This window comes from Grus americana, chromosome 1, assembly GCF_028858705.1.
Source record: "Grus americana isolate bGruAme1 chromosome 1, bGruAme1.mat, whole genome shotgun sequence".
Taxonomy (NCBI): domain Eukaryota; kingdom Metazoa; phylum Chordata; class Aves; order Gruiformes; family Gruidae; genus Grus; species Grus americana.
In genome coordinates, this window is record NC_072852.1 from 194,414,054 (window position 1) to 194,428,472 (window position 14,419).

Here is a 14,419-nt window from a genome sequence, read left to right on the forward strand (position 1 = left end):
TCATAAACACAGCTTTGGGTTCCCCACATATGATTTTTTTCTCTTCCTAAATTTGAGAAAGGAGGAATTGCCTGCTGCTAACACATGAGCTGCTGTGCAGGCAGCTGTAACGGCAGATACAAGTAAGAAATAAAAGATGTGTGGATAGGATAGGGATAAGATATGTGGCTAGGACTCGAATATAGGATATATTGTATATATAGGATATTGGAGTTTTGGCCATAACCCAGCAAACTGAACTATTATTCTACTTGGCGAATTATAGAAGGGAATCCAGAAATCAACAAGTTAAAAGCAGACGTCTGACTTTTTTTCTTCTGTAACTTGAAAACAAGAGTTTCCGGCTTCTTCTAACTACATGTCACTAATGTTAATAACAACTGTGCTCCTCCAGTGGTTAGGAAGCTGTGTTGTTCTCATAGCACCAGTGCTTTCAAATGAAGAGAAGCCATCAAGTTGCCATTTAATTTTAGATGCGATATAACAAGATAAGTGCAACTAACAATAAAAGGGAAATGGCTCATGGCTGGAAGATCAAGTGGCTGATTACTGTGTGAGAACTGCAGGTTCCATCCAAGCCTGAATAACTCCATGCCCCATGGACCTGTCTCACAGTTTTTTACAGGGGGTGAATTATAAGATGTGAGGAAGTGGTCCTGTTATATATATATATGTATGGGAATACAAGTGGGAAAGTGCTGTTCATCTCAATTTACCCTCTGCTACCCCACTGCCTGTAGCGTTGCCTCATGCCTATGTGAGTAATACTCTAAGGCCACGGGGGTGTGTAGAAGCTCACACTGTTGTGCACAGAAAAGCTGGTTGTAAGTGGAGAGTTCGTTATCAGATATATTTTAGCAGTTGTAGAGTATACCACACTGTTCTCTCCAGCTGATTGCGGCACCTCGCTCTCAGTGAAATGGAAGCAGATCTCAAGTACTGCCTTCTGTTACTTCGGTATATATGGGCAGCCCTGGGGCAGGTTTTTTCTGCAAATAGTTTACTCTTTCACCCCTCACAATAAATGCAGTTTCGGGGAGAAAAGTGGAAGACACACATAAAAATCAATGAACAGTGTTACAGTTCTGTCTGTGAATGCATACACAGAAGAGTACGCATCCTTGAGTTGACTTTGCCAATTATCCTAGTAAATACTGCACAAGTTTCAGTAATGCTGTGTTTCAGTAATAAACCTTTAAGTGAACCTTCCTGATTTTCCAGAAAATTTCAGTGTCCATCAAATCACCATTTGTCCTGTAAAATGTCTAGCTGTGACATGCGGGTATTATGCTATAGACACAAGTGTGGACGTTTCTGATTCAGGTAAAAAATCACTAATTCCAGCTGTGGTTTAACGAAGGAATCTCCATTCCCGTGTGGATCAGTTGCGACACGGGAACGTGGGGTTGGGCTCCCATCGCGCGGGCTGTGCTGCTGTCATGACAGGCAGCGATTTCAGGTGTGTGCTGGAGCTCCCCCGCAGCCTTTGTAAACCGCACGGGGAAGCTTTCATCTTGAAGCGCTTTTATGAGACGCATTAGCATGAAGTTCAATGTTGCTCTATTAACTATTCCAGAAACAGCCTGTAGACTGAGACTGAAATATTAATTAGCTCTCTTATATAACAGCTTAGGCTTCTGTGGTACTTTTTGTCTGAAAGGCTGACGGACAAAGGGGTTTCCTCATTTGAATGACGCATTTTTGAAAATAAACAGTGAGTGTCAGGGCAGTCACCGAATGAGGAGACAGTCATTTCAAAAGTATGCAATGAGGACTACTTCTTTCCTCCACCATGCACAACCTAAAGCACAGGAGCTTTCAAACGAGCACCGCGAGACCAGCTAACTCTTGTTGTTTCTTGTTTTATTTGACTACTATGTAAGTGCTGGACCGGAGCCAAAGAATTCAGCCTCGGCAGAGGCAGCGCTCAGCAGCGCCGAGCCTGGAGCGTCCCTCCGGCTCTGAAGTTGTGTTTGGACCCTCGTGTCCGGGAGGAAGGGAAAGTCACCGCCCTGCAATGGGAGGAAGGGAAAGTCATCGCCCTGTAATGGAGGCTCCTCATTCTTGCCCTTTGTGACGGCTGAGATGGGCTCCTGGGGAAGCTGGGAGGGCAGCTCCCAGCTTAATGGGCTTACTGGGCTTAATGGGCTTGTTCCCTAGTCAGTACCTTACTCAGGCTCTTGCCTTGGTTTTTGTTTCTTTGGGCTGGTTTTTGAAGCGTTACATTTAAGTTAAACTGCTTCCTAGTGTTTGGAAGTACTGCAAGGAAGAATGCAGAATCTTATTAGCTGAAAAAGTCAATGCATTTTCCAACAGAAAAAGAAATCCCTATGAAAATTTTAACAGAGTGCTATGAAATGTTAATAATTGCTTTTTCCACTAGCAATAGCATTTTATAAGTAGAATCAGATCAAAGGACTGTAGATTAATCAAATAAGAATTTCCCTGCATGGTGGTAATGTCTCTTTGGATAAATACTGTGCACATCATTGACACTCAAGTGTCTCTGGGATATTTGTTCTTCAAAAGACAGCAGATGAGTGACTGACACGCTGATTTTCCTGCAGTGGGAACGGAAACCGTCCCTTCCCTGCTGCTCAGGCTCTCTCTGCTTGCACCTGCGCGGCTCTCCTGCCTCTCTGCTTTGCGAGACCAGCCAGTCCTGCTCCCTGGCTGCCAGTGACCTGCCCTGTTTGGGAGTTTAGACCGTAGCGGTGCCACCTCTTTTGTCTTGAGTCAGAAGTCCCTGTTGGGAGTCTCAGAGAACACCATGCAGCCACACCTGGAGCAAAAACCAGCAAGTGCAGGACTTGTGGGTGCTGTGGATGGTAATAACAGGTAATGGAGGCTTTCAGTCTAGAGCATTCATTTTAAACTTCTAGTGCCCAGAATTATATTTCTCCATTTTACTGCACTGCGAAAGCCCCATGTCCATTAGGAATAAAATCTGTAAGGTGTAATGAGAACAGATTGCATCGCAGTTAAAACCCTGCCCTAAGGGGTTTGCACAGAGCAAAATTTTAATGAGTAATTGTGAATGAGTCAACTGTCCTTTTTGCCCCTCACATTTAGGTGGCTATGTCTGCCCTCACAAGCTGGCCGGACCCTGTCCTGTGTGAGTGCAGGTCCCAGGCAATGCCACCCCACGGCCCTGTCCTGGTGGGCAGCCTCATCCAGGCTGGGGGAGGGAGGAGAGCTCTGTCGTACAAAGGCGGGTCGTGACATACTGTTGGCCCCAAGGCTGGAGAACAGGACAAGAATGTCACAGCAGGTAGACATCCAAGAGGAGTCTGGGGATGTCAAGATCCCCCATGGGCTGGGATGGGGGTAGAGCCCCTTCTGCCCGGAGCTTGCAGCCGCTCCAGCAGCGGTCGGCTCCCTGTCCCCCAGCTTGACACTGGCGTCATGGGAAGGGGCACGGATTTGGGAGGTGGCAGCAGAGTTCCCGAGCTGTGCAGGATCCGTGCTGGCCAGCTGCCCTGCTGCCTCCCCGCTGCCTTCCCCTGCCCTGCTACCTGCAGCTGGGTTTTGGCAGGAGCGTGTTCAGCTGGGTGGGTGGAAGAGCCTTGTGAGTCATCGTCATTTCCAGTTTTGTGATACTGTGAAATTTCTCCCCGTGGGCCAGCGAAGCTCACATCAGAGAGCTCGGCTCCCTTAGAAATCAGCTCATGCTAGGGGTGTATTAAACCAAAATATTGGTATTTTAAAATGCAATGGAAAATTAATTGACAGGTGTACTAGGAGGGCGTTTTCAGTATATTTTAACTCAGATCTGCTGCCTACTTGCTGTTAAAAATGGCAATGTTCTGCTTCTATTTGATTAACTAAAGAAATGACATGTTTTGCAAACTCAATAGTTGATATGTAATACTGAATGAAACAGATGCCCCTCTCTCCATTAAAAAACCCCGAAGATGTTATGGTGAGGAACCCAAAGAACAGAATCTCTCCATCCCCTTCCCTTCTTCCAGGTTGTGACCAGTTCTCGGTAGCAGTAATGTTAGGGACTCTCGGGTCTTGTTTACTGCTGAGTGCCAGCTGTTAGGCGTTGTTATTTTTTTTTTTCATCCCAAGGGCTTCATTTGTTCCAGTGCTTGTTGTACCATGTGGTTTTGAGATTCAGACAGCCCTTCCGTAAACGAACTTTTTCTTGGCAAACAGAGGTATGATTTTTAGAAAACTAGCGAGGGCATCTTCTCCTGAGATGAGTCGACAGCTGGGCGGCGTGGAGCAGAGAAGGAAAAGGTTTTCTGCAGCCTTGTGTGCTCTAAAACAGGCATTCCCAAGCGTCTTCACCTTTTTCTTCTTTGCTTTCAGAAGCGGCCCGGTGGAGCCCCTCCGTGCTGGGTAAGCTCCGTCTGCCCGTAGGGCTGCCGGGGCTGCCGGGGCTGGGGCAGGCTGGCTGTCCCTCCGCAGGCTGCACTTCCACAGGCTGGACTCGGAGCGATTGGCCCGTGCGGATCATGTGGGAGAAGCAGGAATCCTGAGTTGTAGCTTTTGGCACTCCTTTTTCTTTTAAAGCGCTTGCTCTTTTCAGCTCCCTAGGGCTTGTTGCCTCCTTCCTTTCATTACCCTGATTATAATCTGGAGTAGCCACAGCAGCGACGGAGTGATTTTAAAGGAGCAGAGATGTTTAAGCAGGTGGCCAGGACTTCGGGCACAGGCTGTTACTACCTAAACTCGGTGTCACCCGAGGGCCAGGAGATGTACTTGCGATTTGATCAAACCGCCAGACGCCCTCCTTACAGGATGAGCAGGATTCTCGCCCGTCACCAGCTACTGACGAAAATTCAGCAAGGTGAGTTACTGGCAGAAACGCTCCTTAGCCTGGCGTTGTCGCAGGGTCTGCAGGTCCCCTCTTTCCTCTGAGAACAGGTTTTAATGCCTCGTATTTCAGGCTCTTTTCCTGTCTCTATTCTGAAGAGTTTGAAATAGTCATTCATACTTTTCTGTTTCTACACATGCACACATACACAGAGAACCATGAGACAAACACTAATGCACAATTAGCTATTTAACTAAATTACCTTTTAATCATAAACTATGCGGTAGCTTCGGCACTGAAGTTCGTGTTTTCCGACTGGCAGAGCAGTTACTGGCATCAGTACCTCTGCTCCGATTGCTGCAGGTAAAAACTGCCCGTGGTAAAGCACAGAGAGAGAAGAGATAATAGTCCAGTTAAAAACAAAGCAGAAGTCCAGAGCGGCTGCGGGAAGGCAGATGGGATAACATCCTTTGGAAACAAGCATGTGTAGCTGTCAGAGAATTGGAAAACTTGTCACATGTCCTTAAAAATAATTGCTGACTTGGCTTTCTGCAGCTGCTTATGCAGTTATCTAGGCAGTCATTACAGATGTATTGATTTTGTTTTTCTGAATTTATATCTATGGCACTAAAGCTAAATGCAGATTGGCCTCAGAACAAATCCTTTGGCCTGTGCTTGCAATTTAAAATCATCTTCAGAATCATTAATGCAAAGATAAAAAAATAAAAGGCAACCGTACGGATTTTTACAGATTAAAAAGAAAATCAATACATGATTTTGTATTGATCATCCAAGAATGCCAGTTTCCAAAGTGGATGTGGTCCTACGTTCAGAAAAAGAGTACATCATGTATTTTTCATGGAAAAAAAAAAATCCTGAAGATAACAGTCACTTTCTCAACAGCTTGCAAAAAGATGTTTGATTCTGCTCACTAGGGGCAGGCATAGAGTTAACATCATTTGCTGTCATATCTGGCAAATATCACAGAAATTGGTGCAAGCTTCTGACCAGCATCAGTTAAATGGAGTGGCTATTTCTGTGTGTTGCTTTCCAGTAAGATTCTTTATATCTGTGGCTGTCAAACTCTGGCAGAAGTACAGGGATATAGTGATGAAACTTTTATTGCATTTATAAAGAAAACAATACATAATTCTTTGGCCAGCTCTTAAAAAAGATGAAAAAGATAGTTTCTCTGGCAATTAGGAAAATGCAGTTGTTTGCAAGGCGGTCTCAGGAACGGTCGTGTTTGAAGGATACTGGTCCTCACTGCAGCTCTGATTTCAGGAAGGATATTATGTCATGCTGTGTACCCAGTGTACAGCCTGAGTTGAATGGAAAGAAAGGGTAATTTATTTCTCTCCAGGTTTACTTGAAAATGTTTTGGGTGCAGTGCTGCTACCAACTTAATTTTCAAGCAGCAGCTGCGGATGAGATGGATTAGCAGCAACTCCTCTACCTGTCATGGTGCTGCTAAACGTTCCCTCTTATAACCCATGACCCATCATCAGCTGTCTGGGACAGCCAGGGCTGCCAAAGCCACCCAGCGGTGCCGAGGCTTTTGAGAGGCTGTGTGGTGGGACAGGGAGGAGTTCCCAAGCTGTAACGTTTCTGCCTGAAATTTGTTGCGTGGATGGTCAGTCCGTGGTGAATAACCTCTGCTGCTCTGCCACAGCTTTCCAACCTGCCCCACGCAGAGCTGTGGGAAATGATGTTTGTATAGCGCCTCAATGATGTGATATATCTTGTAGTTCAGTACATGAAGTATTTGTGTATTTTGGGTCACTAAGAATACATTGTTACTTCCTTCACTTCATCGATCGATGGAAAATTGGGGACAGAGTCCATTAGACATAATGAAATTATTTGTGCAAATAGACGCTGATGTCTGTGTATGAGCTCATACGTAGGAATATACACACCTAGTGCAAAGTCATAGGCAAGATATAAATTTTTTCTGCAATTCCCCAAGTAATGAATAATAATTTTGATACAAATAACTGTGTTGGCAATACAAAAAAAGCTAAGTCTAGCTAGTATAACTCAATCTGAAACCTCCAGTTTATGCTCTGGGTGAAACCCTAGACCCATCAGTCACTGACAAGACTTTCACAAGGGTTTGCTGGGTGAGTGTGTCACCCTCTGTGCCTGCCTTGTTCAGACTGTAGGCGGTGTGAGGGTACTGCTGTCAGTCCCAGTCCCAGTCCCAGTCAGTACTGGAAGAGTAGGGTGATATGGGTGGAGGTATCAGCCTGCCCCTTTGGAGCTGAGTGAGTTGTACCCCATTGGCAAGTGGGTTTCGTTACCTCTGGAGTGCCACACAGCAACTTACCAGGAATGTATTGAAAAGTAAATCCAGACATGCAAGGTGAAAACCAAAACTTGCTTTCAGTCACTCAATTGAGTAAAGCATGTAAATCATTGTTTAGTCTCCTTGAGTTTGTATGTCCTTGCACCATACATTTTATGACAATGTATTTAAACTCTGCTACCTCAATTCTTGTGTTAGTACCTCCCCATTCTAATCCTTTGAATTATAGCATATGTTTAGAAAAACATCCAGCCTGCATTTTACTATTGCTGGAATGGTGAATCGTGCCTGGTTAACTGCCTTGCTGAAAACAGATCTGCCACATGTTTAAGTGCTAAGCTGCCTCGGGGCTTGTTTGAATACCTGCTCTCTACTCCTTCTGCAGATATTTTTCAGTTGCTGGTTCTCAGACGGGAGGCACCCACAGTAGGAAACACTGAAGTTTTTACACCAGGGATATTTTTCCTTAGTGAAAAGGAAATGATTTACAAAATCACAATGTATACAATTTACAATGTATAGAGCAGTCAAAGCTTCCATGCCAGGATGGGAGCCTGGTTCGACAATGCAGTGTAATACAAAGTGTTGCATATACTGCTATCTTCTCAGTCATTAGCTGCGTGTACCATTCTAAGCGATGCTAAAATACTCTATCATGTTGTGCAATACTGCTTTTCTTCCTCCTTTAAAGGCACGTTTGCTGAAGAAGCTCTCCTTTGTATTTTCCTTTGGTGTTAGTTAAAAATAAACTAAATGAATCATAAGAGGAATTACACTATTTAATCATTTCTAAAAAGAAAACCACCACAAGGGAAATGAAAGGAACTAGACTGTTATTTTAATCAGATCATACTTTGAAAGTCCTAAATATTTGGTTTATGTACACCACCGACTCCTTGAGGCAGAATTATGTGGTGGCCTGTGAATGCAAGTAGTAATTATCTGTCTGATATTAAATAGGTATTTTCAAAATGTGATCTTTTGATGATTCCCTTTCCCCCATAAGCCCGTTAGTTTCCACGCTGAAGGGGACACATGCCTCAGCATAAAGGAACAGGGTGTAGCATGCTTGGTCTGAGGTATTTATTCAAACTGTGTATGCAGTAACTGTATGAGAATTCATTAATGATTACTCATGTTGTCTTTAAATAAATAAGGTGGTGACTTTCAAGAATTTATATTACATGAGTCACAAAGTTCTTTCTTTCACAGCACATGGCTAAATTCAGTGCAGAACAGAAAATATAAAAAGTAGCTGTAGGTAAAAAGTGATGAAGAATTAAGGCCATACTCTGAAAATATTGAATTGAAATTGTTGACTGTGCAGCACAAGTAGAGCGTACGTCAAGGCAAACGAAGCCACATCCACCCCAGCACAGCTAGGCATTGCGGTGAAGAAATGTCCCCAGTAGAATTTGATTCTTAGACTGCACTTTCAGTAAGAAAATAATATGAAGAAACAAATGAAAATAAGACAAATTCCTATTGTCAGTGAGTGAATTCCTGCCCACAGTGAGTAACGCTCTGTGCTTTGTCTCAGGTTATGTCCACAGGCAAGAGCAGTTGAAGAGAATTGTTCAGTGGAGCGATCTCAAGGCAGAGTTTAACTTTTCAAGGCAAACTCTCCGTTCAACATTCAGCAGGTGTTTTATACTCTTACATGGTGCAAGTTTGGTTTTGATCTTTTATGAGTACCATCACCTGCATTTGGTTTCAGCGAGTATTAGAGGTACAAATAAAGGCACTTTCCTGTCTATAGTCTTCCCTTTGGAGCTAGTTCAACATGTTTAATTCTTCTCTTTTCCAAGCATGAGTACAGTTTGTGGAAAGTGCTAAAGAGGGATGCAAAAATTTGTGCATTTTAGATGACTTTAAATTGCAACTGTTAATGTTAAACAAGCTGTAGTATACTCCCATACTTGAAAGGAGAACTTGGAAATCATTTAAGTGAAAACATCGCAGTCATGGGCTGCATTAAAGAAGCCCAAATCACATTGTGGATATGCATGCAGGTACAGAGTACCTGTCCCTCCCTGGAGATGGGAAATGGGATACAATTCTGTAATTAAAGACTGTGGTTTTGCTCAGACATATAAAGAGGACAGAATACGGTTGTTCGGGCAGCCCAAACCATAGCATTTCCCATGTTCTGGATGCTGGCCACTTTACCTACGCATCTTTAAACCTCATTGTCTGAACCCAGGAAAGTAAAAGATTAACCAGTAAGATTCAGTCTTGGTGGTAATGATAAAACACCCCCACTTAGGTCATCTCTGACCAGTGCCAGTGACCTACACTCTCCAGTGTCAGACACGTGTGGGGCAGATGCACGCTTACAGCAGAGGGATCTGTGGGTCCATTGAGCAGTACCAAGTCTTGACTAAGTTTGTGAAAACTGGGTTTCTTACAGTATCTGAAGATCCATTAGAAACTGAGGCCCTGCATCACATGAAGCTGCTTCACAATCATCTTTCCTTCCTTACACGCTCTCCTTCCTCAAGTCCTTAGCCCTAAATCTGGAGAAACTAGTGTTTTTCAATTAAATTGTAGGATTTCTTTAAAAATATTTTTTTCTAAACTTGTACTCTGAAATGGTTGAAGTATTTGTGTGAAACTTTCACACAAAAAATGTGAACATCCTGAGGGGTATTTATAAACTCAAAGTGCCCTGGGGTGTATTTATTAAAACAAACAAACAAACAAACAAAAACCCTAAGACAAATAGTAGTGTGAAAGATTGCAGTTTAGCTAATTAAAGTTGAACAAAGCTGTACTTTATAGACAACAGGACATTTGAAAGGGAGAAGCCTTCACTGGAGCCACTACCTGGCAAAGAGGTTCAAAAGCTGAAATTATCAAGAAATACCTGTGTGTTACGTATCAAGAAGTGGCCTGCGTGGTACTGCAGGTCAGCCTCAGTGATGATGGTGGTTCCTTCTGGCCTTATAACTACCCAGCTGCTGAGTGGCGGTGACACTTCAGCTGGCACATGCAGGTTGGATACCAAGAAGGAAATCTTGGCTCTTCTTAGGGGGACTTTCTTAGGGGACTTTCACTCTCGATTTTACTGAAAGCAGGATTTCAGCCAAGATGAAATCTTAACTTGGGACTTTTTTTTTGTAGTGGTTTAACTCCAGCCGGCAACTAAGCCCCACACACTCACTTGCTCACTCTCCCCCCACCCCCGGTGTGATGGGGGAGAGAATCAGAAGAGTGAAAGTGAGAAAACCTGTGGGTTGAGATAAAGACAGTTTAATAGGTAAAGGAAAAGCTGTGCACGCAAGCAAAGCAAGACAAGGAATTCATTCCCCACTTCCCATCAGCAGGCAGGTGTTCAGCCATCTCCAGGAAAGCAGGGCTCCATCGTGCATAACAGTTACTTGGGAAGACAAACGCCATCACTCTGAACATCTGCCCCCTTCCTCCTTCTTCCCCCAGCTTTATATGCTGAGCATGATGTCATTTGGTATGGAACATCCCTTTGGTCAGTTGGGGTCAGCTGTCCTGGCTGTGTCCCTTCCCAACTCCTTGTGCACCCCCAGCCTCCTCGCTGGTGGGGTGGTGTGAGAAGCAGAAAAGGCCTTGGCTCTGTGTAAGCACTGCTCAGCAGTAACGAAAACATCCCTGAGTTATCAGCACTGTTGTCAGCACAAATCCAAAACACAGCCCCATACCAGCTACTCTGAAGAAAATTAACTCTACCCCAGCCAAAACCAGCACAGTTCTGAAATTGTTTGTGGTGCAATGAACCGCTGTAGTTGTGTTATATATCTTGACATATGGAGATTTTTAATTTTCACGTTAACTCTATTGTCTAATTAGAGCCAGTAATGTTAAAAGACATTTAAGTCAATAAATACAAGATATATGCCTAATAAATGAATCATTAGAGTAATAATAATGGTATATAGTTTAAAATTAGCAAAAAGTGATAAGTCATTGGTGTATATAAAATGCTACATAACAGAAGTAAAATAGAAATTACTTACAAAATTAGATTAATTAAGAGAATCTGTACATAGCACTTTTGTTACTGAGAGTCTTATGTCTGTATTTGTACATAAATCCCTGAAAGTGCAGTATTTGTACCATGAGAACTGTAAGTGTTAATTAAAAAAACTCACACTTTTAAGTTCCAGCCAGATGTTATTTTTCTCTCTAGGCAATAGATCCTTATGGCTTTTTTTTTTCCCATTTTGATTCAAATGCAGACACTATGAAGTCATTGATAGCATCTTAGCCATAGTCATTGTTTTTATCTTACTCGTATCAGACAATATTCTCAGACTTTCACTTGCCCTTAAGCAATTATATGAGCTGTTTTATATAGGGCATCACATATATTTAGATTAGTGCCTAAGCCTCTAATGGAAGGGATTGAGAAAACAGGTCCCTTGTACCTACATTATTAAACAATTGCCTGTAGCAGAGTTTGTTACACCTTGCAGTAACTGCTTTTGAGGGTACAATGCTAAATTATATGGCCTGTGGGCTTGACCCAGTATGTGCTAGTTGCGTCATTTCTTATTTATACTTATTTTACAGGTATTTGAATGTAAGAAAGTCAGTAACCTCTCATCTTCATGCCTCATAAAATTCTCATGTGTGTGCTTTTGTTTAAAAACCTGTTGGATTTCCCCTTTCAGGTTCAGTTCAACAGGTCAGCTGAGCTTACTAGAGCAAATCATCACAACGCTAATGCACACCATAATACAGTGGGGGAGAGGAGGGCTTGAGCACCTGAGCTGGACTATTTAGAAGCTACTGAAGAGCAGATGGCGTGATTCAGAGAACTGTGGAGCATTATGGCTTAGATGAAAAGAATGTGCATGACTCACTCTGAAAACATGTTGTGGCTTTTCGTCTCTCGTCTGTAACAGGGCTGAGGAGGTTAATTCTACCGGGAGAAGATCACTCCATAGCACTTCAGATTACATGAAATTTTGACTAACATACACCCACAGATGAGCAAAAGTTTCTGTCCTTGTGATAAGTCAGGCGAACTAGGAGAAATAACTTAGTTTAAAATATGGGCTATGCAGTACATCTTAGGTAAATACCTTCTGCCAAGCATGGAAGCTGCCTTGCTGGAACATAGGAGATATTTTACTTTCCACTCAAAGTCCTTTGCCAAAGAAGGACTCAGCCCTGCAATTTGCTCAGATGAATCCTCCTCTGTACTAAAGAAGCAAAATAATAAACCCTAATAATGTCAACTGGTATTGCCTTAATGAGCTAGATATTACAGGCCTTTGGCAATAGTTGTGCTCTGCTTTAATAGGATTGTGGTTGAGGAAGGTCTGTTTGTGTGAGCAAAGTTTTCAGGATTTAGAAGCAAAATCTGTATATATTCGTTGTTGTCTCTCTCATTTAGTCCTAATGGCCTAAAGGGTGTCTGACTTTCTTCCCTCTTCATGTATCACTAATGTCTTTCATGGTTGGTTTATTTTATTGATTGTACCGTGCTTATTTCTAATTCTCCATCACTCGAGTGGCTTAAGAGTATGGAAAAAAGCAGTAAGATCAAAGTGGAATCTCTACATTTAATTCTAGCTCTTATCTTGTTTAGTCATCCTGCCAGCATCTTCCACACCCCAAAGGTTCCATCTTTCTGGGACATTTCTCAGCTTCCTTCTTGAAATCACATTTGCAGGAAAAGACGACATCCACTAATTAAGGAAAGGCATTTCCTTAAAGGCTGCAGCACAGCTTTTACTGCCGAACGTGTCCAGAAGCGAGGATGATACCACAGCTTTTGCTCTTCTCTAACACTTCATTTCTCTACAAGGGATTATCCACGTTATCCACAAGCTCCTGCTTGAATATGTTAGGTGTTAACACGTCACGTTCCTGTGTTGGTATTAGGCTTACGGCAGTAAAATGTCCCTCTGATTCTGAATGGGCACGTCTATATTGATATATAAGAGGGATGGGAGGTGAGCTGGAGTACCCACTGCTCTGCCGAGCAGATGACTCCCTGGCTCTGTTTTGGCCTTCTCCAGCTGGGTCAACCCAGAGAAAGTTTCTGGGAGAGAGCACTAGCCCTAGGCAATGTGGACATGAGCCGAGCGATGCCACTTGATCAAAAAATCGGGAATGGGGCAGTCTTCTATTGAGTGGTGTAGACGTAACCACTCCACTACCACAGAAGATGTAAAATGAGGAGAAACCTTGCTCCACAAGTCTAAAAATCTAAACACTAATGTTTCTGCAGTATTTACCTGAAGAAAGGAAACTTTCTTGCTGTAATACAATTTTTAATGCTTTGAAGTTTCTGAAGAAAGTGTGCAAAAGTAAATGTATCTTACCGTGAACTGCCTTTCCATTATTCCTGCATAAATGCAGAAGTAAATTCTGTTAAAAAGCCAACTACTTAAGTATTTTTCATTATTTCATACCGTGCAGCAGGCAGCTCACATCATTAGCTAACCACAACCCTGTTCTTCTTCTTTTGAAATCAATATCCCAAATTTGTGTAAAATCAGAACCTGCAAAGACTACTCCAAATAATTAGATCGTGTTGCTCGCCCCACTAACTGCAGCATCATCGAGCATCCTTCCAAAGGACCTAAGATTTGAAAATGGACCAAAGATGTAAGATGACTCTAGATTTGAGAAGGAAGAAGTGTCTCTGTCAACACTGGGATCACACAAACGTAGGACACATGTGAAAGGCACAGTCCTTTTCCATCCTTTTGGCTTCAGGAAGCGGCAGAACGATTAGTTTTTCCTAGTCTCCAACTGGAATGGGAGTGGGAGTCTGGACAGGACAAGACTCTCAGAGCCACACAATGTGGCTTTTTCATAATATATTTGGCAAACTCAAATGTTCTGTGGGATGAATCTAAGTTTTGTGTCTTTAATTGCATCTGATGGCGGCAGCTGAATATCTAATCATTTTGTAACTTCAAAGATAATGGCTTTCTCTTCCTACAAACATTTATCTGAGGGGGATAATGTAAATTCCAAAAGTTAATGCTTGGCATAGATGGTGAGGCAGTAAGTCCTTGGCTTTTAATTTTTTTCCTTTTTCTTTTCATTTTTACAGCTATATTTATATATATTTCTGAGGACTTTTTAAAACTGCCATTCTGTCATCTTCACTTCGTTAAAAGTGTGGCGGTCTGCCTACTTCCTATCCAGAGTTAAAAGGAGTTTCTTTTCTTTTAAATTCAGCAAGCATCAGACTATATCTGGTTTAAAAATCCCTTCCAAATTATTCAGAATACTTTGTCCAAAACCACTTTATCATTCAAACTGCTGATCCTGCATTAAAACCAGACACCCGTGCCAAAACCTGAGCCATTGCAGCAAAAGCTGCATTTCATACCACTGCCTGAGTGATG

The 14,419-nt window shown here is 42.7% G+C and overlaps 1 protein-coding gene across 6 annotated transcripts in view; it reads left to right on the top strand.

The window, feature by feature from the left end:
- STARD13 (StAR related lipid transfer domain containing 13) overlaps nucleotides 1–14,419 on the top strand; it is a 304,337-nt gene that overhangs the window by 177,539 nt on the left and 112,379 nt on the right. Inside the window, exon 1 of one of the 6 annotated variants that reach the window (XM_054825585.1) lies at nucleotides 4,178–4,798. The exons of the other annotated variants lie outside the window; for them this stretch is intronic. Within the exon in view, the coding sequence (XP_054681560.1) occupies nucleotides 4,630–4,798 (169 nt within the window). The 5' untranslated portion in view covers nucleotides 4,178–4,629. Of the gene's footprint in view, nucleotides 1–4,177; nucleotides 4,799–14,419 lie in introns of those variants that run through there. 6 annotated transcript variants of the gene reach the window in all.